This window comes from Mauremys mutica, chromosome 7 (assembly GCF_020497125.1).
Source record: "Mauremys mutica isolate MM-2020 ecotype Southern chromosome 7, ASM2049712v1, whole genome shotgun sequence".
Classification (NCBI taxonomy): Eukaryota; Metazoa; Chordata; order Testudines; family Geoemydidae; genus Mauremys; species Mauremys mutica.
Genome location: NC_059078.1, coordinates 7,481,419 through 7,507,570, shown reverse-complemented (window position 1 = coordinate 7,507,570; position 26,152 = coordinate 7,481,419). Strand labels below are relative to the sequence as shown.

The 26,152-nt window shown below is 44.8% G+C and overlaps 1 protein-coding gene across 2 annotated transcripts in view; it reads right to left on the bottom strand.

The window, feature by feature from the left end:
* Nucleotides 1–25,910, bottom strand: part of LOC123374306 (monocarboxylate transporter 2-like) — a 44,494-nt gene extending 18,584 nt beyond the window's left edge. The window contains exons 1-2 of one of the 2 annotated variants that reach the window (XM_045024123.1): nucleotides 25,721–25,910; nucleotides 23,165–23,424 (exon numbers count right to left, since the gene is read on the bottom strand). In XM_045024123.1, coding sequence (XP_044880058.1) covers nucleotides 23,165–23,381 — 217 coding nt within the window. In that variant the 5' untranslated portion in view covers nucleotides 23,382–23,424; nucleotides 25,721–25,910. Of the gene's footprint in view, nucleotides 1–21,033; nucleotides 21,200–23,164; nucleotides 23,425–25,720 lie in introns of those variants that run through there. The other variant, XM_045024124.1, reaches the window with a different exon arrangement.
* Between the last annotated feature and the right edge of the window lie 242 nt (nucleotides 25,911–26,152).

Below are 26,152 nucleotides of genomic sequence, written 5' to 3'. Positions count from 1 at the left end.
GAATTCTTAGCATGCTAGTGAGAGCTCCGCTAGCACAAGTCAGTGGACTCAGTTGCTTGTTCCCAGATGCAGTGTAGACACCACCGCCGAGGCTGCCCTGTGCGTGACGCTGCCAGTGAGTGTTCTTGGCATGAGGTGATACTGTATTGGGCCCTCTGATTATAGCAGAGCCGTCATACTCAATAACGCTACTGTCTGCCTAAAAGGACGTGCTTAGTTTGCAAGAACTGTCTGCAAAGGGGAGAATGAAAACACAACCAATAAAGACTAAGGGCCTTGATCCAATGCCCATTGAAGTCATTGGAAAGACAGTCATTGACAAACAGGTTTGGATCAAGCCCTAGGTGGACAACTGGGCTTGGAGATCAGAGTTGAAGGCAGGGCTACAGTTATTCCTAACACAGATGCACACCTCATCTCTTCAAGCCAAGTCATCTGCATCAGAAAGAAAGAAGAGATTCATTCTGCCCTTCATACTGGACCAAAATCTGCCCCCTCCCCCACACACAGCCCCATTTGCGTCAATGCTTTGCAGTGTCTTCACAGAAATGAATCCATTGTTTTTAAGTGACTTCAAAGGAGAGCAGCAAAGAATCCTGTGGCACCTTATAGACTAACAGACGTTTTGCAGCATGAGCTTTCGTGGGTGAATGCCCACTTCGTCGGATGCAAGAGACTCTTGCATCCGACGAAGTGGGCATTCACCTACGAAAGCTCATGCTGCAAAACGTCTGTTAGTCTTGCATCCGACGAAGTGGGCATTCACCCACGAAAGCTCATGCTGCAAAACGTCTGTTAGTCTATAAGGTGCCACAGGATTCTTTGCTGCTTTTACATAACCAGACTAACACGGCTACCTCTCTGATACTTCAAAGGAGAGAGCACTTGAAGTCTCAATATAAGCCATCTTCATGGAAGGTCACATTAAGAGTTCCAGCAAAACATCATGAATCATGTTTCTGTTGTGCAAGCTGCCTTCACAATCTGAATGAAGATACGGTTAATAACTTTATAGTAAAATATGCTACGTGAGATTAGTAGGTACACATGAAAAAATATGTATTACATCCTTTAAAACAAAATATACAATGTTAAGAATTTCATTGTTAAGAGCTGCAAAGATAGGAGTCACACACTACTAACCATTGCTTCAAAACCTGAATGAAATCACAACTATAATGAAGATTAACCAAGTCTGGTTATAAGATGCAAATAGTGAAGGAGCCTATGGAATCCCTTTATGCAGCCTTTGATCAGTTCCTAAATATTCCTACATTATTTCTTGCCAAAGCAGTTTTCATCCTTGTGGATAAAAGGGAAAAATAGCTTAATATATGACTGATTTCCACCCCCAAACAATTCTCAGCACTTTTGTTAAATTCACACCATAAAAAGTACCCCTCTACCTTCTTTCTAGCTAGATGCATACGTCTAAGATTTCCAAGGGGGCCTGCACCTCTATTTTAAAATTTTTAGGGGGTCTGCAAATGAAAAAAGGTTGAAAACCACAGTCTTAGATACAAGTAGCCATTTCCAATGTGTTTCTAGTGTTTAGTGGATAAACTGATTTCATTTTTTTTTGTAATGAGGGTATTTTATTCATGTTTACTGATTAAAAGCTAAAATCAGTACCCTGTATACAATGTATACATCATATAATTTTTCTTCTTCTTTTTCCTTTATGCTGCTTTTCCTGATGAGGATCGCAGCGGCAGCATAGAGAGTAGGGAGGACCAGACCTCCTTTTCCTCCACAACAGGTTCCAGAGCCTCCTGGGGGATTCCCCAGAGTTTCCAGGCCAGCCGGGAGATATATCCCTCTATTATTATTATTAATCTCTACATGTTACGGTCCCTTTAATTGAATGATGTGTTATATGGACTCCACTTCATGTATTATTCAGTTAAAGGAACCGTGTGTAGATAATTAAGGTTTCTAGTTTTATGCCCTAATCCTGCAATAGGATCCGTGTAAGCAGCCCTTGTGCTCCACTGAAATTAATGAGTGGACCTGGGGATGAGAGAGAGACACTGGAGCTAATTCAGCCCTGATGTAAGCAGACACAACTCCTACTGAAGCGCCATTGACGAGGAGCTGTTTTGCTTAGATCACTGTTGAATTTGTCCCAAAGCGACGTGCGATTCAGTAGAGAGATTGAGCTACTGTCAAAGATCCTGCGAAAGGCACCACCCCTTTGAAACTGGTCTGCAGCCAAAGAAGACGTGCGCCTTACATTTTTCAATTTTACAAAATGTTCATGTCTCATCATGCAAACCTAATTATGCAACTGGGGAAAATGTGGCTCCAATTACATTCTCCCGCAAGCTTATATTAGGGCTTTGTAAAACAGTGGACTGTTGCAAAGAGTCCTGGGGCTCATAAAGGCCTTTATGGCTTCTCCTATGCCTTATATCAATCTGTTAACTCTGTCTTCCGTTAGAATAATAATTGAAGTCCTGGGATGGGAAGACAGTATTATGTCATATGCAAGAATACCCTCCCACATTTTCTATTCTATTCTGGTGTCTATCGTCGGCAGCGGAGATCCCTCGAGGTCGAGGATGATTTTTCATACGTTTTATTTTTAATGGGTCCTTTTTGTGACTGTGGAGTCTGATTCTTGAGCCACAGGCTTGATGGCAGACATTGTTGGAAGACAGAGTTGGGCCGCAACTGCTGCATGAAAGTTGCCTTTCCAGTGTTTTTTTGCAATTTTCCTCAAAAGTGGACATTCCCTCTCTGATGAGTTTTCGCCAGTTATCCCTGTCCTGGGCTGCTGTCTCCCAGTGTGTGCTGTCAATGCCACATCTTGTGATGTTTACCTTGAAGGTGTCTTTAAAGCATTTCTTTTGGCCTCCTCGTTTCCTTTCTCCTTTGGTGAGTTGGGCGTACAGCAGTTGTTTTGGGAAGCGTACCTCAGGCATGTGCACACAGTGCTTGCTCCACCTCAGCTGGTGCTGGATAATCAGGGCCTCAACACTGAAGATGTTGGTCTCTGTGAGGCCACTGACATTAGTGCAACGATCCTCTCACTTTATGTTGAGGACCTTCCGAAGAAAGTGCTGGTGCTGGCGTTCCAGGTTTTTCAGGTGTTTTATATAGGTCACCCAAGTCTCACTGCCATAGAGGAGAGTTGGGATTAACACCGCTTTATAAACTAAACATCTAGTATGTGTTCTGATGTTGTGATTGTTGAACACCCGGTGAGAGAGTCTGCCAAAGGCAAGGCTGGCACAGCAAATTCTGTGCTGAATCTCAACGTCTATGTCTGCCCTCTGTGAGAGATGGCTGCCAAGTTAGGCAAAGAATTCTACATTTTCCAGTTCTTCTTTGTCAATATAGATCTTCCTTGCTGGGTCTGATGATTGACTGGGTGGAGAACTTTTGTTTTGACGATGTTTAGAGTTAGCCCTAGGCTTTTGTAAGCTTCAGAAAAGCAATTAAGGGCTGTTCGAAAATCCTCCTTTGAGCGTGCAACTACAGCACTGTCATCTGTGCACTGGAGTTCGGTTATTGTTGCCAATATTACTTTAGTTCTGGCACAGAGATGAGAAAGGTTGAAGAGGTTGCCATCAGTCTGAAATTGGATGCCAATGCCCTGTGGTAGATGGTCTTGGGTTAGTGCTTTCATAGCTGCTACGAAAATGGAGAAAAGAGTGGGTGCCAATACACAGCCTTGTTTTACACCAGTTCGGATGACAAAGGGCTCAGAGATAGTCACTGCACAGGATGGAGGCAGTCATCTGGTTATGAAGGAGTCTTACAACGGTGATAAATTTGCTTGGGCAGCCAAACTTTGACATGATTTTAAACAGAGCCTCACGGTTGACAGAGTTGAGGGCTTTGGTCAGATCGATAAAGGCCATATTCAGCTCCTGGTGTCCTCACACTTCTGAGATCTGAAGATGGTAGTACCCTTCCTAAAGATAACAAATCCATCAAAGAGCGCTGGAAGGAACGTGACCAAAAGCTTCTAAATCGAGAAACAACTGTGATTGATGACACCATCGACTCCATCCCTCAGCACTCAATCTGGGAAACTCTTGCTAACCCACCAACACCTTAAGAGGTCTGCAAAGCAAATAAACAAATGAAGAACAATAAAGCACCAGGTCCTGATGGCATACCAGCTGAGGTACTGAAAGTCAGGGGAGAAACACTGACTAACGAGCTTCACTTGCTGCTCCTCAAAATCTGGCGCACTGAAGAAATCCCTGCTGACTTACGTAATGCTGAGATCGTCACCATTTTCAAAAAGGGAGACAGGCCGACTGTGGCAACTATCGAGGCATTGTCCTCCTTTCCATCGCTGGGAAGATTCTTGCTAGAATCTTACTGAATCGTCTGCTCCCTCTTGCAAAGGAAGTACTGCCAGAGTCCCAGTGCAGCTTCAGACCATCACGAGGCACCACCGACATGATTTCCACAGCCAGGCATATTTTGTCTAGTTTCTTTACTGTACCTACCAATGTACCTAAGAGCCTTCCAGTAGTGTTAAGTGACATGATTAGCATCTTTAATTCTGGTCTTTTCTTCTGTCTCTCTTCCTCTCCCCCAGGGGAAAATTGTGTGTAGATTTTTTGAAAATAGCTGATTTCTGTGTGCTGTGCTGTGAGTTTTTCTTAGGCCTTGTCTACACTCACCGGGCGTTCGACACACTGCAATTGATTAACCGGTGGTCAATTTAGTGGGTCTTCAACCACCGATTGCTCTCCTGTTGACGGGAGAGCATCTCCAGTCAACATCACATAGTGTGGACTCTGCGGTAAGTAGATCTAAGTACGTCAACTTCAGCTACATTCTTCACATAGCTGAAGTTGTGTAACTTAGATCGATCCCCCACCACCACCACCCCCCGCGGTGTAGACAAGGCCTGAGTGAAAGCTGGTCAAAGTGTACCTTCTACGGGAATACAAGGAGAGGGGTTTGTGGTGGTTCCATCCTTTGAGAGTTTGTTCCAGCCCCCAAGAAAGCTCTGCCTCCTGCCCAAGCAAAATATGAGTTACTATCAAGAGCTTTGTTCTTAATCTTATTTCCATCTATTGATGCATGCCACAAGATTTTACTTTCAATCAATTTGCTTTATAGCAGGCTTACGTGACCTTCAATGATCTGCTTTTATCTTTATGATCAGTGCTATCATAACCAGATTAATTTGAGTATTTGTACTGATATATAAACCACAATCTCAGTGGTGACACAGGTCACGCAGATAGCACCACTGAGATTCTGGCACGTTACCATTAATTACCATTTCTTTTTGTAGCAGCCATGGGTGGGATTTCCAAAGGCACCTAAGCAAGTTGAAAATCCCACACAAATTATTTCTGCTTGAATAGTTAGGGCCTTGTCCTGCACCCACTGAAGCCAGTCAGAGATCTGCCATCGACTTGAATGGAGCAGGCTTGAGAAAGCTGTGAGAGGAGATGGTATTTCATACACTATCATCACTCTCCAGAAACACCCATGCTCCATGGCTAGCACATCTCTGTCACATGCAGCGTATTACATGTCTGTGCTCAGCATAGCACACAAACCCAGCTGATTTTTCCACCTATGAAAAGCACAGACAAATACACCCCCACCCATTCCAATGTCTTTTCATGAGCAATGTTGCACCCACGAGCCCAAATGCACCTCACCAGTTCCAATATACCTACATTTCCCCCCACACACACCTCCCAGAAGGAGTCCCTTACATGCTGGCAATCCAAAATATGTTACATACATAAATCTTCCCCTGAAATATTCTGGGGAGCTTCAGAAAACATCAAACAGCTCAATACAGTGGAATGGAATTAGGAGTAGCTAGCAAAGGAGCCAGTACCCTAGCTACAGAAAAAGGCAACATGATTATTGCTTCGCTTGAGGCTACAGCAAAAATTAAACCTGTGACAACATCTCTGGGCACTGCCGGAGTTGAAAGGTAGGACCTGTCATTTACAAGCTATTTAGAGTGCATGGATGGAATAAAGATACTGAATATTACCACGCAGAAACCAATTACAACAGCAGTGTGCATAGTTCAGATCCCAAGCCCATATTCCTTGCGGATACCTGTGTGGCCAAATGTGCAGGAGCCGTAGGCTTCCTGTCCTGCGGTCTGTACTAAATCATCCCAATTTCTTGCAAGTAGGAAAGAATGTGGGGCTTAAATGAGCCTCTGCGATTTTTGCCTCTTAATTAATAGAACTAGGGGAGAACAAGGGACGAGAAACATCTGGCATAGCTCTACAATACACTCATAAAGCTGCCACTTACTTGCCTTGACCTTGCAGAAGAAACAATGCAAGCACTGACAGATCCTCTGAAAAGTCTCAGAAATGAGGAAAAAGCCTTTGAGGTCTATTCAGCAGCTGTTGAGCGTGTCACCAATAAAGTGCATAGCTTTCAAAGCCAAAAACACCTGAGATCCATCATTTTTAGCCCCGTGCCTCACAAAGAAAGGGTGATCACCTGGTATCTTCTAATGAGGAAATAGGAGATAAAGCTGAATACTGAAGCCTCTTGTTAGACCAAAATATATTACGTGCGGTAAATTGCCTGACATAGGGAATAGACATCAAGATTTTTGCAATGGGTATTTTACTGATAAAAATGAATGAACATTTCTCCCCCGCCCCCAGCTTAGTGAGCGAGGCAGCCAATGACATGACCCAGGAAAGAGCTTCCTTCTCGATGAACTTTCAGTCTCTATGAATTTCATTAATCATCTGTCACCTGGGAAAAGAAGTGGGCCAGTAGAGGACATTCAGAGATGGATCTGCTTCCCCTCTCTCTTCTGTTGGAATTACCCCCAGTATTACTCCATTATATTCAGCGGGGCTTCTCCTGATTTGTCCCCAGGTAACTGAGAGGGGAACTGGATCTGGACACTGCACAGTATTCCCTATGTTAAACCATTCAGAGCATTCATTATTGTAGCTCCAACATGTAGTGGTCAGAGCATGTAGTGCTGCTGGAGGATACTGGAAAGCTATCCAAGTACCCCCACTTGGGTCTGTTCTTTGCTGGTTCCTTTCTGTGAAACAATGGAGAAAAGGATCCAGTTGAGGTGATTAAGAGATTTGCAAGATGTACAGTAAAAACCAATGTGAAGGCTCAGAAACGGAGATATGCGTTAACTGTTTTCCATCTCAGAGTCCTTATGCCATGGGCGGGAGGGATGTGCACTAGCAAGATGTCCTGTCCTCCAGAAAACCTTATGGACTGGGGAACAGTGGTCTATACTAAGCATCCCCTAAAGGACTATGGGAATAATGTCCACCCACCACTCCTGGAAGACCGATAGAAAGTAAAGCACTATACTTAGCCCATATAAATCACACCAGTTTAATGCCTGGCCTGCTCAAAAGATCTATTTTCTCATACCTGTGTCAGGTTTCCATTCATCGCTTGCTTGTACATAAAAGGCCGTGTCAAAGAATCAGATTTTAGTGGCAGCAAAATACAGTAACTTGCCTACGGGAAATAAACGCAGGCACCGTCTCATTTGTTATGTTGTCCAATTACTTTTCACCTTGAGCTTTGAGTTTTCAAAAATGAAAGTGACTCTTTAAAAGGAGTCTGTAAAAATCCACATAAAAGGACTAAATGACCTGGAAGCCCAAAATCCAGGCTACTCCTGAGAAGGAAAAAGACCCAAATTATAGTTGCACTAACAAATACTCTTATGGTGTTATCCACCACTGTGCAAAGGGCTTAATCAAGATCTGTCCCTTGTCAACACTGGATTAATTAGCATGTATGAATATTTATTGTTAAATAAATGAGCAGAAGAGTGACACACATAGTGGCAGCTCTGACAATTAATAAGACACTCGTGTCAACCACCATTCACTCTGGGTAAGAAAGGTGTTTGTGTGATAAACCTGGATTGAGACAATAAAATCATCTCTTTTAAAAGCTGAAGCAAATGTTATGGAGCTGGTAAATTTTAATGACATTAACATTATCCAGCGTTGTGATGCTAATTTGTGTGCCATACTTCTGAGATATAGAAGGGTGGAGTCTCTCACCTCTTATCAGTCTGCCACTCAATGTAAAAAAGAGGAGCCAGCTTTGAAGCGACAAAGGATCCTAGCTCTGATCTACTGGATTTATGGGTTTACATTTTAATTTCCAGGATACATGTCCTACGTGCATAGGTTCAGAATTTCAGATGGCATGTTGAAAAGCTTTGGGCCCAGATTTTTTTCAAAAACTGTCTAAAGTTAGGCTCCTAAACTCATGTTTAGGCACCCCAATAAGTGCACCTCAATACTTGCAGGAACACCGAACATGCAACAGTTTTAATTGACTTCAGTGGGTGCTGCTTAGCAATTCTGAAAAATCAGACTGCTCATTAGGATGCTCACATATTGACATGACAGCCTAACTTTAGACTCCCAGTTTTGGAAAATCTTGGCCTGGCTTTTTGTGAATTCCTCTCCCCGCTCCCAATCTTTGCTGAAATTTTGACAGAAATATATCCCTCTCGTAATCTGTCTCCATCCAATGTCTAAATGCAGAAAGCTAGTTTGCTAAACCACTGTGACACCCATTTCCTGACCTCAGAAGTCTTTGGTTTACGTCCTGCTTGAGTCTACAAGGAAGCTAGTTTTCTTCATGCATGTTTGTAAGGGTTCTTTGTCTACAGCTACAGTACTATATAATTTGGCCTGAATAAGCAGGGGCTGGTAGCTCCTGTTCAGGAGCTAGAATAGTTGTAATATGGCTAGTCACCAAGAATTGGGGGTGGGTGGGTGCATGGATCAGCATTCACGTCACACTCCCCATCAATACCTGGTCCAAGCCAGGGAAGCTAATGATCCAACCAGAGGACCAAATCTGGTGATGAATCCCGGTCGCATGCCACCTGAGGCACGTTGTGTATACGCTAAGAAGACCACTACCTGTGTTAGTCAAGCTTTGGGAGAGCCCAAGCAGATCTTTCTTGTCCACATTTGGCACCATCTGTCTAATGGCAACCCAGGTGGCTGCAATTGCATCACCAGGATGAAATTCATACTGTACAGATTTAATACAATAAGATTTAATACACTGGCTTTAAAATTTACTTTTTTGAATAGATTGTAATTTACCACAATACCTAGTCCATCACTCCAAAGGGTTAACAAAAAACCCTTTGATTTTTTTTCTTATTAACACACAGTATTCTCCTTTTTTGTTAAGTCTGTCACAACTCTCTTCCTCCTGTCTGGTAATCTTGCTAGCTGCACCGAAGGACAAAATGATAAAGCTTTGTCACGACGGAAGACCAAAAACTCCAAAATATTTCACCTGAATCCATGGTGCTATTATTTGCTGTTAACTAGAATGGGGCTATTTAAAACAAAAACTGAAGTACACAGGTGGTGACCTTGTCGGGCTTGAGTGGTGTGTGATGTTCAGTAGACGTGTACAAATTTACTGAGCCCCATCAATGACAGAGGCAAAATCATTATTTGCATAGATTCTCAATATGAATCAGCATTATAACGAAAAGCCTTTCCTGGGATCCTTTCTCACCTTGACTTGGTGGGAAGGCTTATGTACCCCGACAATCCAGAGAGCTATGCTGGTGGGAGTTTTAGTTCCTGGTAGGACCACCCATGCCGGACAGGGTAAAAGGCAGGGACCAAAGGAAAAGCAGCCGACTGGTCCTCCACACTTCCCACGACCTAGCCTTGTCACAGCGCCACAGGGTACGTCTACACAGCACAGTGAGTTTTAGAGCCCGAGCTCCAGCCTGAGCCTGAACGTTTACACGGCTATTTTTCACTCCGCAGCACCAGCCCGTGAGTCCAAGTCAGTTGAGCCGAGCACTGAGACTTGCTTCCGCTGGTGTTTTTTTGCTGTGTAGACGTACCCATTGAGTTTCAGGCCAGAAGGGATATTACATCATCTAGGCTGACCTCTTGTCTATCACAGGCTGCTAAACGCCACCCAGTCATCCCCATCCCAGGCTCAACAACCAGATTTAGACCAAAGTATTACAGCCCTCAGGGGACTAAACTATTGTCTGCTACAGGCAGAGAAAAATGTGAACACAACAAGGGAGCCTTTCCAGCACACAGCACAATAGACAGGGATGACGAAGCCTTGTTCATTCCCTACAGGTCATCTGATGCCACAGGAAGGATTCAGATCATAATGAAGCTATATATTTAACAGTCAGGGTTCTTGTTCTTACAGCAAGTTAAGGACTTAGTGGTAGATTTTTAAAGTATCTAGGTGTCCAATTCCCAATGAAATCAATGGGAGTGAGGTATCTAAATGCCTTTAAAATCTGTCCCTTAGTGCCTCATCCATACACTTACATACATGCTTCTCTTTATTTATGGGAGTAGAGCCATTGAACTCAATGGGTGTAAAGTGAAGTACGTGTTTAAGTGCTGGCAGGATTGGGACCTTAGATCCTGGGAAGTATTATAAATGCTATAAATGCTAAACGGAATCAAGGTCCAGAAAAAACTACTCGGTACGGAAAGGCCACAGAATGAGAAGTCATGGGAACAATACTGAATAATGATTATTTATAATTATTTCTACTGCTGTGGGACTTAGGAGCCCCAGTCTCGGACCAGGGCCCCGTTGTGCTAGGTGTTGTACAAACATTGAACAAAAAGATCATCCCTGATCTGGCCAGTTTACATCTAAGTAGAACAACATGGTTTTTTTTCCCCAGCAACTGGGAGGCTGGCCTGCAGCTACCGTCTCATCATTCCAGTCCCTCCCTAGACGTCGCATCTTCAGAGATGGCCACAAGAAGCGAGGTGATAATCACAGTTATTTTTACATATACGATACAAAAAAATCTTTGTCATTGAACCAGCACTATGTAATCGAACACATCTCTATAGTGAGTCACCAGGTGATGATATTCCTGTAAATACTGACCTTCCTTCTCTCATCCATTCCCCACTCCGCTCCGTTGTTACCCTCAACTTGATACTAAATGCCTAAACCTAGTGCTTGATTCTCCATCACGTCCCTTTTGCCAGAATTTACAACTGCCTGAAGTGAGTGAAAATTATTAGTAGTATTACGGTGGCGCCAAGAGACTCCTTAACTCACTGTGCTAAACCTGTCCCTGCAAACACACAGACATGGCAGACAGAGGGCACAAGGGGAAACAGAGGCACAAAGTGGCACTGCAGATCAGTGGCAGGGCCAGGAACAGAAGCCAGGTGCAGGACCATGGAGAATCAATTCCATTGATTATAAAGTGCTCAGCGCAGGGGTCATGCATTTCTTTTTGCTGATGTAGAGCACCGGTCTTGGCTTAATCATAATTAGACTTGGCAGAATTTGATTTTTATTTGTTTATAACAGAGAATATCAATGTTTATTGTTAAGCATTTTTTCCAATTTTTATCGATTTCAAGTTTCATGGCTGCGCAAACTTGTGGATTTTAAGCATTTTTTTTAATTGTTATCAATTTAAATTTTCACACTTGTAGGAAATTATGGGCAGGGTGAAACAGTAACTATTTAATGACAGTAGACATTCAGTTTCAAAAAGTTTTAGCCTTATAATCATTCAAACACAGACTGTCAACATCCCATGTCAAAATATATAGTAAATATTCTTAAATCAACCTCTAATAAATTCTCAAATAGCATTTTTCTTACTTTGCCTGTCTGTAAATTTCTATTATCATGGATGGAAATATTTTTTCCATCGATTTGTATGTGTTCGGTGAAATTGACATTTTCCAACATTTACTGATTGCACAAACAACTCTAATTCACATCTATCAGCGACAGTATTATGGGAAAGATTGGAGATAGGCCAGAAATAGGCATTACAAGCATGTAACAGTGAGTACCAAACAGCTGAGTGCTAATGCTGCCCAGGGCTTACAGTCATCGATATACCCTGAAGTGGTGGTTTTGGCCAAGATCCTCAAAGGTATTAACTGCCTAATTCATAGGCACTTTGTCTCTATTTAGACTAAGTTATATAGAACCCTGGGTCCCAATCCTGAACCCACTAGTATCTTTACTAACATGAGTGGTCCCATTGGTTTCCCATGAGCAGAATTACATGCATAAGCGTTTGCAGAATCAGCGCAGTGAACTGTTTCTGGGGAAGGCAATGCAAGAGGTGCAGCACTGCTGCAGCTGTCCAACCTCAATGAGGCTAGACTAAACATGCTGGTAACAGACCCCGCTTGAGCAGAATGCCTGCTAAAATAATTGCAGTTTGAAGGAAACATGTCTTGAACTGGACCACATACCAGGTGTTTCTCCCTTTGAACAGATCTGCATTTAAGTGGGGAGTTGAAAAGAGAGATGAAAATACCCATATGCAGTAGGGTCATTGTAAAATGTTAACAAGCAGCGTGATCTAATGGATAAAGCTTGGGACCTTCAGAGTTGATGTGCTGAGTGTCCCTGAGCAAGTAACATACCCTTTCTGATCTTCCATCTGTAATGAGGAAAATACTATTTACCTTTGGCATAGGGGCGTCCTGAGGACTGATATTTGTACAGTGATTTGAAAGGTCTACAGCCCATTGAAGCTGATGGAATGATTTCAATGACTATTGAATCAGGCCTAAAGTTACCTTTGCGTCTGATCCCACAGTCCTCACTTCACTGGGAGTTTCGTCCGAGTTTGCAGAATCAGGCCCATTATCCATAATGCCTTATGTACTTGCATGTCCTGTCTATACCCAGCATTGTAATGTATAGTCTTAGCAGCATAATGCAATGGAACTATACAATTCGGGATTAAAATGTGCAAGGTCAATTGTTGACTTTCAACTTCCCAAGTCCAATACAAGCCCAGCCTTGCCGTTGGTAGCAGATGCTGTATTAAGCATTTACAAGCTTTGCGAGAGGAAAAAAAAATCAATAGAGGGGATCTCCAGAATTAGATCCTCTGCCTTTTTCATCCAATTTCAAATTGATAAATAATAAATAATGACAGTAATAAACACTGTCTGGCTCAGGGATCACAGTTTTATTCAAAAACAAATCACAATTTCTTTGGAGTTTTCAGATGCTGGCTTGTATGTTCCTGTACGTCAAAACATTCAGACAGCGATTCTCAAAACAGTAGCATAAATATTAGTATGTGGACATTGCCTTGATTGTCCTTCGGTGTATTTATTAATTGTAGTAAAGTAGCAGCAAAAGGCTCTAACAGAGACCAAGATCTCATTGTGCAAGGTGCTGTGCAAACACACAGTAAAGCCCTCGTGTGGTTTTGCTCTCTACTCATCATTAAGAGTCTGAGGAAACCACACGGCCACAGCTAGGGTCCAAATAATTGTAATTACAAACATACATAGCCTACCTACGTATACACCCTGCGGCTCTCTTAGGTTCTGGTGGCTTCTGCAATAGAAGACAGAGAGGAATCCCTAACTATTTAAAGGGATACTACCCAATTCCTATAAACTACAGACACAGATAGTGTACAATCCAAACAGACAAAGGAATGAGTAGTATTCCCATTTTACAGATGGGGAGACCAGGGCACACAGAGATTAAACAGCCTCCCAAGGATTTTGCAGCAGAGCTAGGAATCAAATCCAAGTCTCTTAAGTGGCTCCTCTGTGTCTTAACCCCACAACCAACCTCCCTGTCATGGCATCCCTGAAGACACTGTTTCCATTAAGAGCCATATCCTATCACTTTGCTCATTTGTTTCATGACATTTGTGTCTGTGCTTCGCAGGTGCAAACACCTGCACAAATTCTAATGTATTCTAACAGTGAGCCCCAACAGATGTGATAAATGCAAATAGTAATACTTTGCATACATACAATACCTAGCTGTCATATATTGCTTTTCATCTATAGATTTCATAGTGACACTGACCTAGTGAAGTGCTTGCTCCATTTTGAAGATGAGGAAACTGAGGCACAGAGAGGAGAAGTGACTTGTCCAAGATCACTCAGCAGGCCTGTGACAGAGCCAGGAATTGAACCCAGGTCTATTGAATCCCAATCCAGTGTTCTCAATTGAACTATTTAAAAGACAAGTGGAAGTGCTAGTGAACATGCCGCACGAGCCTTCAAGTTTCAGCGGAGAGCGCATTTTGCCCCTTCTGCATGCTTTGCCTACAGGCATGATGAGCATATTTAGTGAGAAATTGCACCAACTGCCTCAACAGGTATTTTTAACAGATTGTTTGGCCAGTGGGAACCAGACCCCTCATGTGATTTTGGCTGAGAATGGCTACTCTGATAGACCCCCGCGTTGCAGAGCAATGGCCTCTCTCAAATGTAACAGTGAAAGGATGGAGCACCGTTCCAGCGAGGATCGTCAGGTTTGTTAGAAACCACATTGCTTGACGTAAGGCTTCCAAAACAGCTTTAATCCTCAAAGGGAGGATGGTCCAGTGATAGGCAAGCCGGACAGTCCTGTTTTGGAGTAGTTTGTTCCTTGTCTGGCACCAGTATTCTGCATGGAGGACACACTGTATCAGGCACAGAGGTCACGCAGACGGGGCAGTGCAGCAAACTCTTCAAAATGGCATCCTCCGTGTGGCTTGACCTTGCACCTTCCAAAATGGACCAGAATGTCCGGTATTCTGGGGATGCGTCAGTGGCCACCCTATCCAGTGGTTAGGCTGCTAGCCTGGGACTCTGGAGACCTTCATTCAGTTCCTTCTTCTTCTGTAGACCTCCTGTGTGACTTTGGACAAGTAATGAGGCCCGGATCCTCAAAGACATTTAGGCACCTCAGTTTCCCATCTGCAAAACAGGGATAAAACTTGGCCTGTGCTATGCAGGAGGCCAGATTAGATGTTCATAATGGTCTCTTCTGGCCTTAAAAATCTATGAAAAAATACCAGCAGTTGGTTAACTAGTAGTGTTAGAGAGGTGCCATGGGAGGAACAGGTATGGAGACTGAACTACCCACTCTCTGGATCAGGCCAGTGGAAGGACAACTGTCTCTTTGGTGCCTGTTCTGTGGCTAGAAAAGAGGTCTGCGAAGGACAGACCAAATTCTACACGCTCTAGGCCTGTCAATCCAGACCCAGCAGTACAATGGGCATAATCATGCAGGATATTGAGTGCCCTCAACTCCCACTGACCGCAGGGTGTTCAGAATCTGCTCAGCATTTTGCAGCCTTCACCCCTGGATTCAGGACTAAAAGGCCCCTCCTAGTCTCTGAGTCCACGCCCTGCTATTGCAGGCAATCCCTTCACAGAATCCCATTCATAAGCGTCTCGAGTTCCATCTTAAAACAAGGTAGGTTGTTTGCCTCCCTGAATACACATTAAGGAAAATGTAAATTGTTTATAGTGATTAAACACAAGTATTCCATTTCTTCTATCTTATTTCCCAAAACCAGAGCAGCTTTGATATTATGGGCCAGCCCCTCAGCTGCTATAAATCAGCCGTGCTCCACCGAAGTCAACAGATCTACACCGATTTCCACCAGCTGCGGGTCTGGCTTGGTGTATGAAAGAAGTACCAGAAAACAAGCTCTTTCTGACTCATTTGTGAAATGCAGACAGACAGCATGGCATAATGTAAGCAGCGAAAGAACATCCTTATAATGAGGATCATATCAAGACAATGAGGATCAGCAGGCAGAGGAAGTCTGAAAATAAAGGCTATTATTAATCAGAACATCAGAGTCTCCATATTTTGTTGAAACATACAGGGTTAGTTCCTCAACTGGTGAAGAATTAACTTCAGTGGAGCTATGCTGGTTTCCAGCATCCCACCCCAATGCCTTTCAATCTGCTGTACAGTTATTTCGCTCTGTCAGACTTAGAAACCCACTTAAAGACGTCTTTCTCAAGCAGTGCTACCACTTCTTTCTTCATCAGGACACGAGCAGGCACGCAGTCAAGCCAGTAATCAAGCATATTCTTTTGTTATCAGCCCTGCAGGATTAAGAGTAATCCCGTAAAGGAAAGTTGCCCAGAAAAGGTGCCAGAGGAGGACCCTGACCCATCAATGAACTGAGATGAACAAACAGCACTGACTGTTGACTTTGAACAAGGCTTTTGATCTACATGGCTGGATCCCAAATTACTGCATTTGGCCCTTTTGCTGCTGTACAAGAGAGCCAACTTTGGGTTATCATACATACGGGGCTGCACTGGCGTGGGGGTTGGAATAGAGCCCTACCGCTCCAGGTGAGGTTGGGTAAGTCTTGCGCCTTGATTTCATTGCTAAATGGCTGATTGTTGAGATGTGAAACCAGTCACTTGTCTCACTTCCTCAAGGCACAGTATGGCCATATACTCTTTTTCATGCTAACACCAGCCGGATAAGCTAGTTGAATTCCGTTTCACAGTAGTCAGTTACAACATATTTACCCTGGCATCCAGGCAAGGTTACTCCCTATCTATTTCAGACTGTTTTGTTTTACAACACCACATCCACACACACCCCAGGTTCGCCCCATGTTTCAAGCAGGATGAATATATGACCAAGGCTTGCAAAAGGGACCAATGATTTTGGGGTCCCAACTTGAGACACTGTGAAGGGGCCTGATTTTCAGAAAGTGCTAAGCACCCGCCCTCTGAAAACCAGGTCTCTTTAAAAGGGTCTCAAGTTGAGTGCCCAAATATACAGGTTTGGTTTTGTTGTTGGTGGGGGGTTTTTGGGGGGAGGGGTCTTCTTTCAGCATATTGAAGATATTAGAGGGGGCAAATGAAGATCAGATGTTGGACCATCAGCCAGCTGAGCAATCCCTGTCAGGAGGTTGACGCCATTGGTAGATCTTTGGGTCAGATGGGCCAGGTCCTCTGTGCTGGAAAGGCCATGACAAGGAATGCCCTTGAACCTTGGCATTCTGTCAAAGGAGCGTTATTGCCTTTCATTTCTGTTTCTTGGTCTGAGTCAACCACAACGACTCAATGAGGTGAAAAGAGCAGATCATAAAAAGATATTAAACTTTCATGAATCTTCATTTAGGCTAAATGAATATTTGGAGACCAGTTACTTCTTCCTACAGTGTATATTAGTATGGCACTAGGCTCAATTATAGAAATTACAACAAGATAGATTTGATTATATATAGTATAACGTGACCCAATGGCTGGAAGCTAAAAATAGAGAAATTCAGACTGGAAATAAGGCATAAATTTTTAACACAAAAGTAATTAAACAACTGAACGACTAAGGGTCGTGGTGGATTCTCCATCACTGACAATTTTTAAATCAAGATTGACTGTTTTTCTAAAAAATCTGCTCTAGGAATTATTTCTGGGAAGTTCTCTGGCCTGTGTTATACAGGGGTCAGACTAGATGATCACAATGGTGGTCCCTTCTGGGCTTGGAATCTATGAATTTATTATTTCATTTGAGTTCATATTTCATGCCCACCAGTGCAATATCTAGTCACCTGTCATGGCTTGGTTTTCTCCTGGTTTGGAAATAGAATTACTTAAAGTTCTCCAGTGAGGACAGGATACCGTTATTGGTCAGAAAAATAATATGCACTGATGCCATCATTTGGTATTATTTAGAGAAGACCCTGAACCACAGAGCACAGATCGAAATCCAGACACAAACTTCTCCAAAGCTCAGGGCGGTTGCAGTCTGGAGCTCTGATTTTTGAGGCACTGCTAGCCATGCCAGCTTGAGAATCTAGCTCTGGGTTCCATCTCTTGCATTGGTAACTTCAGCACGTTACAAGGTTTTTGTTCTGTTTGCTGGTTGAAATATATTGAAATTAGAAAGTCTGATGACATTTTCATCAAAATTTTAACAAGACCAAAAAACAACAGGTTTCATTTTTGTGAAAATTATATTTTTTAAACCAGCTCTAGTAAAGACCATATATAAAAAAAGCTTATGTTCTTACTTTATTATTTCAATTAAAAAAACAAAGTTACAAAACCTGATGTCAACTACCTTGCATAGTAAAACAGGTTTTATTATATTGCCTTGCAGACAATTGCAATAGCTGCTTTAGCCGAACAAAACTCTGAAAACTCATATAAACTGGTGCCCTGTTCCTTTAATGACATCTTCTAAATCACTCAAGCTGTTTATGTCAGCCCGCTCTAGTGTTAAATGCCCAGTCAATCACATTAGATGTGTTAAATACACTCTGGGGCAAGTGTGCTTCAAATGTTTAATGTTCTGTAAACTCCCAGGGCTAACTTGTCTGCAGTCACTAAGCAATTTGGCATCACCAACTTGAGGAAAACTGAAACAAACATAAACCCAATGCAGGAATGGAGAAGGGAAGCAGAGGACAAATAAACGATTGCATGGCAAAGGTGAAGGGATCATACAGCTGCTCCAAAGATGGATCTCTATGCAGTCACTGACCTTCGGATACAATTGTGGCAGCAATTCATATGTGGTAACATTTAAGATCCTTTCAAAGGGACAGTTAGCTAATTAGGATAAAATGCCTTCCATGCCAATGTCCTATTTAAGAGCATACACTGTATTTTAGCCCTATTGTTTTGAACAACGTAAAAGCCAGAAGAAAATGAATTACAACGTAGGAACATGGGAATTGCCAGACTGTATCTAACCCAGCATCTTTTCTGCAACAGTTGCCAATACCATGTGTCAGAGGAGTGAATTAAGCAGTTATGGAATAATCTACCCCAAAGGAAAGTTCCTTTCTGATACTTCAGTGGTTAGACTGACCCCTGAAGCGTGAGGGTTTATATCCCTCCCAGAACTTGTTTCTGGTTTAATACTTATGATTCTAACTGGGTATTTTCATTAACCAAATAAATATACATGCCCTTTTTAATCCTGCTAAACTCTTGACCTCAATTGTTATCTTGTGGCAGTGAGTTCCACAGCTAACCACATACCTAACATTCCCCAACCACCTAATCTAGCCTCCATCTCCACAGTGTGGAGGTCCCCACAGTAGCACTTCCACTGGATGTGTGGTGATGTCAGGGCCCAAAACGTGGGCTGCCTAACCTAGTGGTTGGAATCAGGAGCAGCATCAGAATGGTGGTCACACCAAGAGTGAAAGCTGGAATCAGCAACTGGGCTCAGGGCGTGGTGATAGGAACAGAGACGAGGTGTGGTGGGAGGAACAAAGAACAGGGCAAGACAGCAAGAACAAGGAGCAGAAACCAGGCGAGGAGGCAGCAACTTGGTCTCAGAGGTCTAGGCAGCAACAAGCCTAGTGACTAGTTGCTCAGACAAGGGATGGGACAGGAACAGGAAGCTTTGTAACCGGTGATGTCCAATCAGCAGTCTGCTGTTAGTCATCTGACCCGGCGGAGTCAGCCTGTGCACTGCCGGTAGTGGGATATTAGCAGCAGTTTGTTCAGTGGCAGAGAGGATAAGGCTCCCATTCGGCGGGTTCAAGATGTGTGCTACCTGACAGAAGGAGTACTGCAGAAAAGGATCTGGGGGCTCTAAAGGGTTACAAACTAAATATGAGTCAACAATTTAATACCATTGCAAAAATAAGCAAACATCATTCTGGGATGTGTTAGCAGGAGTGTTGTAAGCACAACACGAGAAGTAATGCTTCCGCTCTACTCTGTGCTGATAACTGGAGTATTGTGTCCAGTTCTGGGCACCAAACCTTGGGAAAGATGTGGACAAACTGGACAAAGTCCAGAGGAGAACCATAAAAATGATTAAAGGTCTAGAAAACGTGACCCATGAGGAAAGAATGAATGAAAAAAATGGGTTTGTTTAATCTGGAGATGAGATGACTGAGCGGGGACTTGATAACAGTCTTCAAGTATGTAAAAGGTTGTTATAAAGAGAAGGGTGAGAAATTGTGCCCACTGACAATGGGACAAGAAGCAATGGGCTTAAAATGCAGCAAGGACTATTTAGGTTACACATTAGAAAAAACTTCCAAACTGTCAGGGTAGTCAAGCATTGGAACAAATTACCTAGGGAAGTTGTGGAATCTCCATCACCGAAGGTTTTTTAAAAACAGGTTAGACAAACACCTGTCAGGGGTGTTCTAGATAATATCTTGTCCTGCCTCAGTGCAGGGGACTGGACCAGATAACCTAGCGATGGCTCTTCCGGTCCTACATTTCTATGATTATTTATCAATATCAATGCAAAAGGATTAAATGCACAGCAAACACTGAGCTTCAAGGGGAGCAAAGGAACCTCTCACAGCACTCCCCAGTCCCTGCCAAGCCATGCATTTCATTATGGGTAGACTACTGTGATGAGGGAGAAGGGGGTTGGGCAGGGTAGCTATGCCTGGGTTGGTGGGACAGAGCTTATGTTGCCAAACTAATGCATGAACATCACCCCGAGCACTGACCTTTCAAAAATTATACATCCTTCCTGTGGGCCTGCATGCTTCTGAGCACTCCTCTGAGGTGAGGAGAGCCCGACACGCCCACGGAAGGATGTGCTCAGGTCCTTGCAAGGCTGGGCTCTATGGGACTGACCCAAGGGAGTCCATTAAAAGACTCCCATTGATTTCTTGAATCAAGCACTAGGTCAACAAATACAAGCCCAAGAGCATTCCACATAGGTTAGGGGTTTGTTACAGGAGTGGGTGGGTGAGATTCTGCGGCCTGCATTGTGCAGGAGGTCAGACTAGATGATCATAATGGTCCCTTCTGACCTTAAAGTCTATGAGTCTATGTGTATGCCTTTAACCTTTCCAGAGTGCATTACTCCATGAGGGAGGAAAACTGTATTCATTTTATTTTAAAAGCATGCAAAAAAAAGGGGAGTAACCTCCTGAAACTTCGATTCAGGACTGACATGCCATTACATTAGTTTAATCAAAGACTGTCTGGTTGTTCACAGTCTGTTACAATGGAAGTAGCAAAAAGTGAGAGCTACCCAATATGCTCTGTTTTGTGAGCTGATGAGGGTGACTAGCTATTGCTATTGTATTACAGAACTTACAACCTGTCACAACAAATGATAAGCTACAATTCAGAGGACTACTTCATTTATTGCTCTGCCCAATGTTCGGCTTTGCCTGAACACCACAGCCAGTTATCTGGTACTCAGCCCGCTACTCCAATGGACTTCCAATGGGCATTAAATCAAGGCCTTAGACATTTGGCAATGCTACTCCCAAAGACATTAATGCCTTTGCTGTACAGGCCAAATTGCTTCACAGCTGCCATCTTGATTGGGACAAGTTACCTGCCGAGGCCAAAACAAGGAAAAACATTTCCAGCACGCTGTCAAAGCAGGCATCCTGTGTCTCCTTCACGCTTGGGATTTAAAGTGGGGCAGGCTTTCACTGGCTCCTATTGAGGGAACTCAGCAGGTGCTTTATCGTCGGCAGAGCGTGTCAAAGTCCAAGTTCCTGCCAATAAAGGGCCAGAAGTGATGTAAAATTTGCTCTGGGTATCTGAAGCTAGACAAAACATGAGGTCAAACAGGTTGTTCCCATAGCATGTAGCAAGCAGAAAACGATCTCGGTATCATGTACGCCGCAAATCGGGGCAAAGGTAAACGGTGTAATGATAAAGGATGACACCCAAAACATCACACGCGCCAGGGAAACCCTGCACGTTCCATCAGACTGAGCAGAAAACGTGCCAAACTGCACTGCCATAGAACAGAAGAGCGCAGTTTCGAGAGTGCATTGAGCAACACTGCTAAACCCCACACATCCTGCGCCCTCTCACAGCGGTACGATCCCTCAGGCCAGTCACCTGCAGACACCTGAGGCCGCTGGGCATGGCAGGAACTTGGTGCCCGGGGCTAATATTTTTTAGGGCCAGGTTTGAGTCCCACATCCCATGTGCCTCGACTCAGTTTGATATTTTCCAGCACTGACGTACTTGGTTTTTGCTCATTTCTTTCAGTCTTTTTGCACTTCTAGCATTACAGCCCCACTTTTCCCCATCCCCTGCCCACGCAGCCCAAATCCCCCCACAGCCGCACTCCCCTCTCACTACCCCACTCCACCTATGTTCCCTCTCTCACACACACACACACACACACACACACACACACACACCATGCTACACCCAGGCTCTCTCCTGCCTTCCCCGCCCCGAGTCCCCAAATATTGCACCTGTTCACACAGGCCATAGGATGTTGAGGATGAAAGCTCTGAATGGAGGCCATGGGGGACAATGAGAAGCTAATGGACGTTAATGTTGATAACTGGCCCTGTGACTTACCTATCCATACCGATATCTATTTATTTAACAAAACAGGGAATTTCCCCCAAACAAACACTTGGCTGGGTCAGAGTTACGGTTGCTCAACTGCAAATTCTACAAAGACAATCACTAAAGGTCAAGCAGATCTATAGTCACCATAGCTAAGCTCTTAGACTGCAACATTTAAAAGTCTTAGAACAAGACATAAAATAAATACCACAATGCTTTATAAAAGGGTACAATTTTCAAAAGCACCTATCTGACTTCAGAGGCGAAGGCGTATTTTCAAGAGGGACAGAGTCACTTCTGAGCATAGGCCCCAGAGCACCCACAGAAAAAAATTGGTGGGGTCCCGCCCTGCCCCGCCCCCCCTGCTCCCGCTCACCTCCACCTCCGCCTCCTCCACGAGCGCGCCGTCGCATCCTGCTTCTTGCCGCGATTCGCAGCATGCTGGGGGAAGAGGTGGGGCCAGGGCGGGGATTTGGGGAAGGGATCCAATAGGAGCAGGGAAGGGGTGGAGTTAGGGTGGGGACTTTGGGGATGGGGTTGGAATAGGGGCGGGGAAAGGGTGGAGTAGGGCAGGGCCAGGGACGGGGAAAGGGGTGTGGGGGCACAGGCACCGACCAGCGCCGGAGAAAGTTGGCGCCTATGCTTCCGAGCCCATTTGAACGTGAAAGGGATTCAGGCTCCGAAGCACCCAATGGCGAGAATTTCAAAGGTTACATAGGCACTTAAAGATGCAGAAAGACACCTAGCAAGATTTTCAAAGCTGCCCAATTAGATTAGGTGCCTGACTTCCATTGAAATCCGAGTTAGGTGCCTAATATAAGTGCATATAAACCCCATTAAGCACCCATCTGCATCTTTAGGCACCGAAATACCTTTGAAAATCTGTCCCTAAATCACTTTTGACACTGGCATTTAGGCTCTCAAGTCACATTTTGAATTTTTTACTCGAAGCAGCATCTTAAACATGATCTGTGCAACACAAGATTTTTGATTTCATTACCCAAGTACAGCTTTCTAAAAGATGCAAGATACTCCAACGCACACATGAATAGAGTGCAATCAGAATCTACAGTTTCTTTAATCTGTAGGTACCTGTACTCCCTCATTAGAAGAAAACAAAAACAACTGGGTATTTCTGATGTACTCACCTCCACCATAGGTAGTGGCCAACATAATTGAAGACACCCATGCAATCTCACTGTAGGATGTGCCAAAGAAATCCTGGATTTCTTTGAAGAAGATTGCTATGGCTTTAGGAAAAGCATATGAAAATCCAATGGAAATGAATGCTCCAAATACTACTGCCCAGCCCCAGCCCCCGTCAGGAGGGGTGTAGGCTAGGTGTGTGTTAGCTGGAGGCGACATGGCCAGGCTAAATTAAAGCCCAGAAAGCACTCCTCTGGAAGCCCTGAAAAACAAAGTGTACACACGCAAAATTAGTCCTTGGGCAAGTTCTCCACAACCAGTTCTCTCTCGCTCGCTCACTCTCTCTCAGTGGTAAGGGTTTGGAAAATTTGCAGCTGCTGAAGCAGAGTCAACAGAAATTTCAAACACTGCTTTAGAAAAACACAGTTCCTCGGTAAATGGCATGGTAGGTTATGGTGCTTCAGTGCAGCGGATAGCAGCTCACTCTAAATCTACTTGCACCCTGGCCTAGTGACTCAGGCTGCCCTACTCGCTGTTATCTACCGAACGATGAGATACCAGGGATCTCCATAATTATTCTTTTGAGGTGGCTATTACTTAAGAATAAGTCTAAGATTTTGTTACGGAGGTTACAGAAGTCATGGAATCCATGACTTCCAGAGACTCTGTGACGTTTTCCACTGCAGCTGCCCGGGGGACACAGAGCTCTCAGCCGTGGGCCCGCAGCTCTGAGTTGCCACAGGCAGCGCCGGAGGGGCAGGCGGCAGGAGAAATCCCTGTGCTCTCAGCCAGTGTAGCAGCGGTGAATGCTGGACCCTTCTCCCTGCCCATTTTGTCAGTTACTTCTAGTAGAAGTCAGGGACAGGTCACGGGCTTCCCTGAATTTTTATTTATTGCCCGTGACCTGTCCGTAACTTTTACTAAAAATGTCCCTGACAAAATCTTAGCTTTACTTAAGAATAACAGCCCAAATTTTGACCATTTCCACATCTCTTTGCAACTCCAGTGGCTTCAACTGGCTCACTCTGGGATGCAACTCCAGGAAAAATTCATTCTGTCTGTAACGTTCCCCTCTTTTGGAGAGAACAGAATTCTATCACTGTATCTCCTTCCTGCAGCTGTGTGTGTTCAAGGAAAACCTGAACCCCCCAATCACCACCACCACACACACAAGCAGGAAAAGGCAGAAAGTGGCTGCTTGAAAATGCAGCCAGGAGCACAAAGACAGCGTGACTGCTACCATCTGTGGGAACATGCACACTCAACACATACATGCACAATCATGCACACAGACTACACATAGGACATGCACATACACACAGAACACAGCAGGGGCAAATCAGACCAAAGGATTCTTAATCAAGGACCCTGTTATGTGCAATGCACATGCCCAAAGAACACAATATGTATCCACTGAGAACACACTTGCATATGCAAAGAATAGGTCTGCATTCAAAGAATGAATAGAACACACAGCACACGCATATGGAATACACATACACACCCAGCACACAGGCCAACATTGTGAATGCACATGGATACACAGAAACAATACAAGAAACATGCATATATAGCATGCAGACGATATGTGACATAGGCACATGGCACACAGATTACATCAGATACACTGGCTTATAGCATACACAGGACTCATATGCATATGGCACAGCAATAATGCATGAAGCACACGGGCATATGGAACACAGAGGGTACACAGGCTACATAGATACGTGGCAAACACACTGGGCTCACACACATGGCACTGTACAAAGAGTGTACACACAGAGGTACATCCATATAGCACCATTATAATACATGAAGCTCACATGCATGTGGCACACACAGGGTACACAAGAAACAAGCACGTTACTGCATCTAGCACACACAAGTAGGCAGATGCATGCAGCACACAGGTTGCACATAGGGTGCGCACACTGGCACATGCATATGGCACACAGGTGACACAGCGCACACACAGGCACATGCATGTAGCACAGGCTGCACACAGACTGCACACAGAAGCACATGCATGTGGCACACAGGCCGCACATAAGACTGCACAAGCAGGCACATGCATATGGCACACAGGTGATGCAGAGCGCACATGCAGGCACATGCATATGGCACACAGGTGACGCAGAGCGCACATGCAGGCACATGCATGTAGCACACAGGCCACACACAGAGCACACACACAGGCACCTGCATGCAGCACACAGGCCGCACATGCAAGCACATGCATGTAGCACACAGACTGCACACAGGCACAGGCACGTGGCACACAGGTGACGCAGCGCAGGCACAGGCATGTGGCACACAGGTGACGCAGCGCACACACGCAGGCACAGGCATGTGGCACACAGGTGACGCAGAGGGCACATGCAGACACACATGCATGTGCCATGTGGCACACAGACTGGGCAGGCAGGCCCCAGACAGGCACATATACGTGGCACCCCCGTCACCAGCTCAGCTCCCTAGCAAGCTCCCAGCGCCCCCCAGCTGGAAACACCCGAGACAGGCGATTGCCGGGGCCCCGCGCCGGGCCGGCCACTCACCTGCGCGCTGAGCCTGGCACTGCGCGGGCAGCGGCGGCGGGAAAGCGGAAAAACTCAATGCAACCAGCGCGGGGGGGGGAGGTAAAAACCCGCGAGGGCGGGGCCGGGGCCAGCCTGCCCGCTCCAGACCCGGGGGGGAGCCCAGGCAGGAGGGGGTTAACAGTGACTCCCTTCCCCCGGGACAAGTCTCCCCCAGCCCCACCCCAGGAGCAGCAGCTGATCAGCCCCCCCCCCTGCCTTTGCATGGGGCTGCAAATCCCACCCCCAGCCCGCGCGCGCCTCTTGCAGCCACGCAGGGGTGCAGGCGGGCGGGGGGGGGGTGGCTTTGGAGAGGCGGTGCAAACGTGCCAGCTGTTGCATCAGTTTCCTTGCAGGCGCTGACAGTGACCCTGGCTCCCCTTTGCTCCCGGCGCTGCAGGGAAACACGCGGCG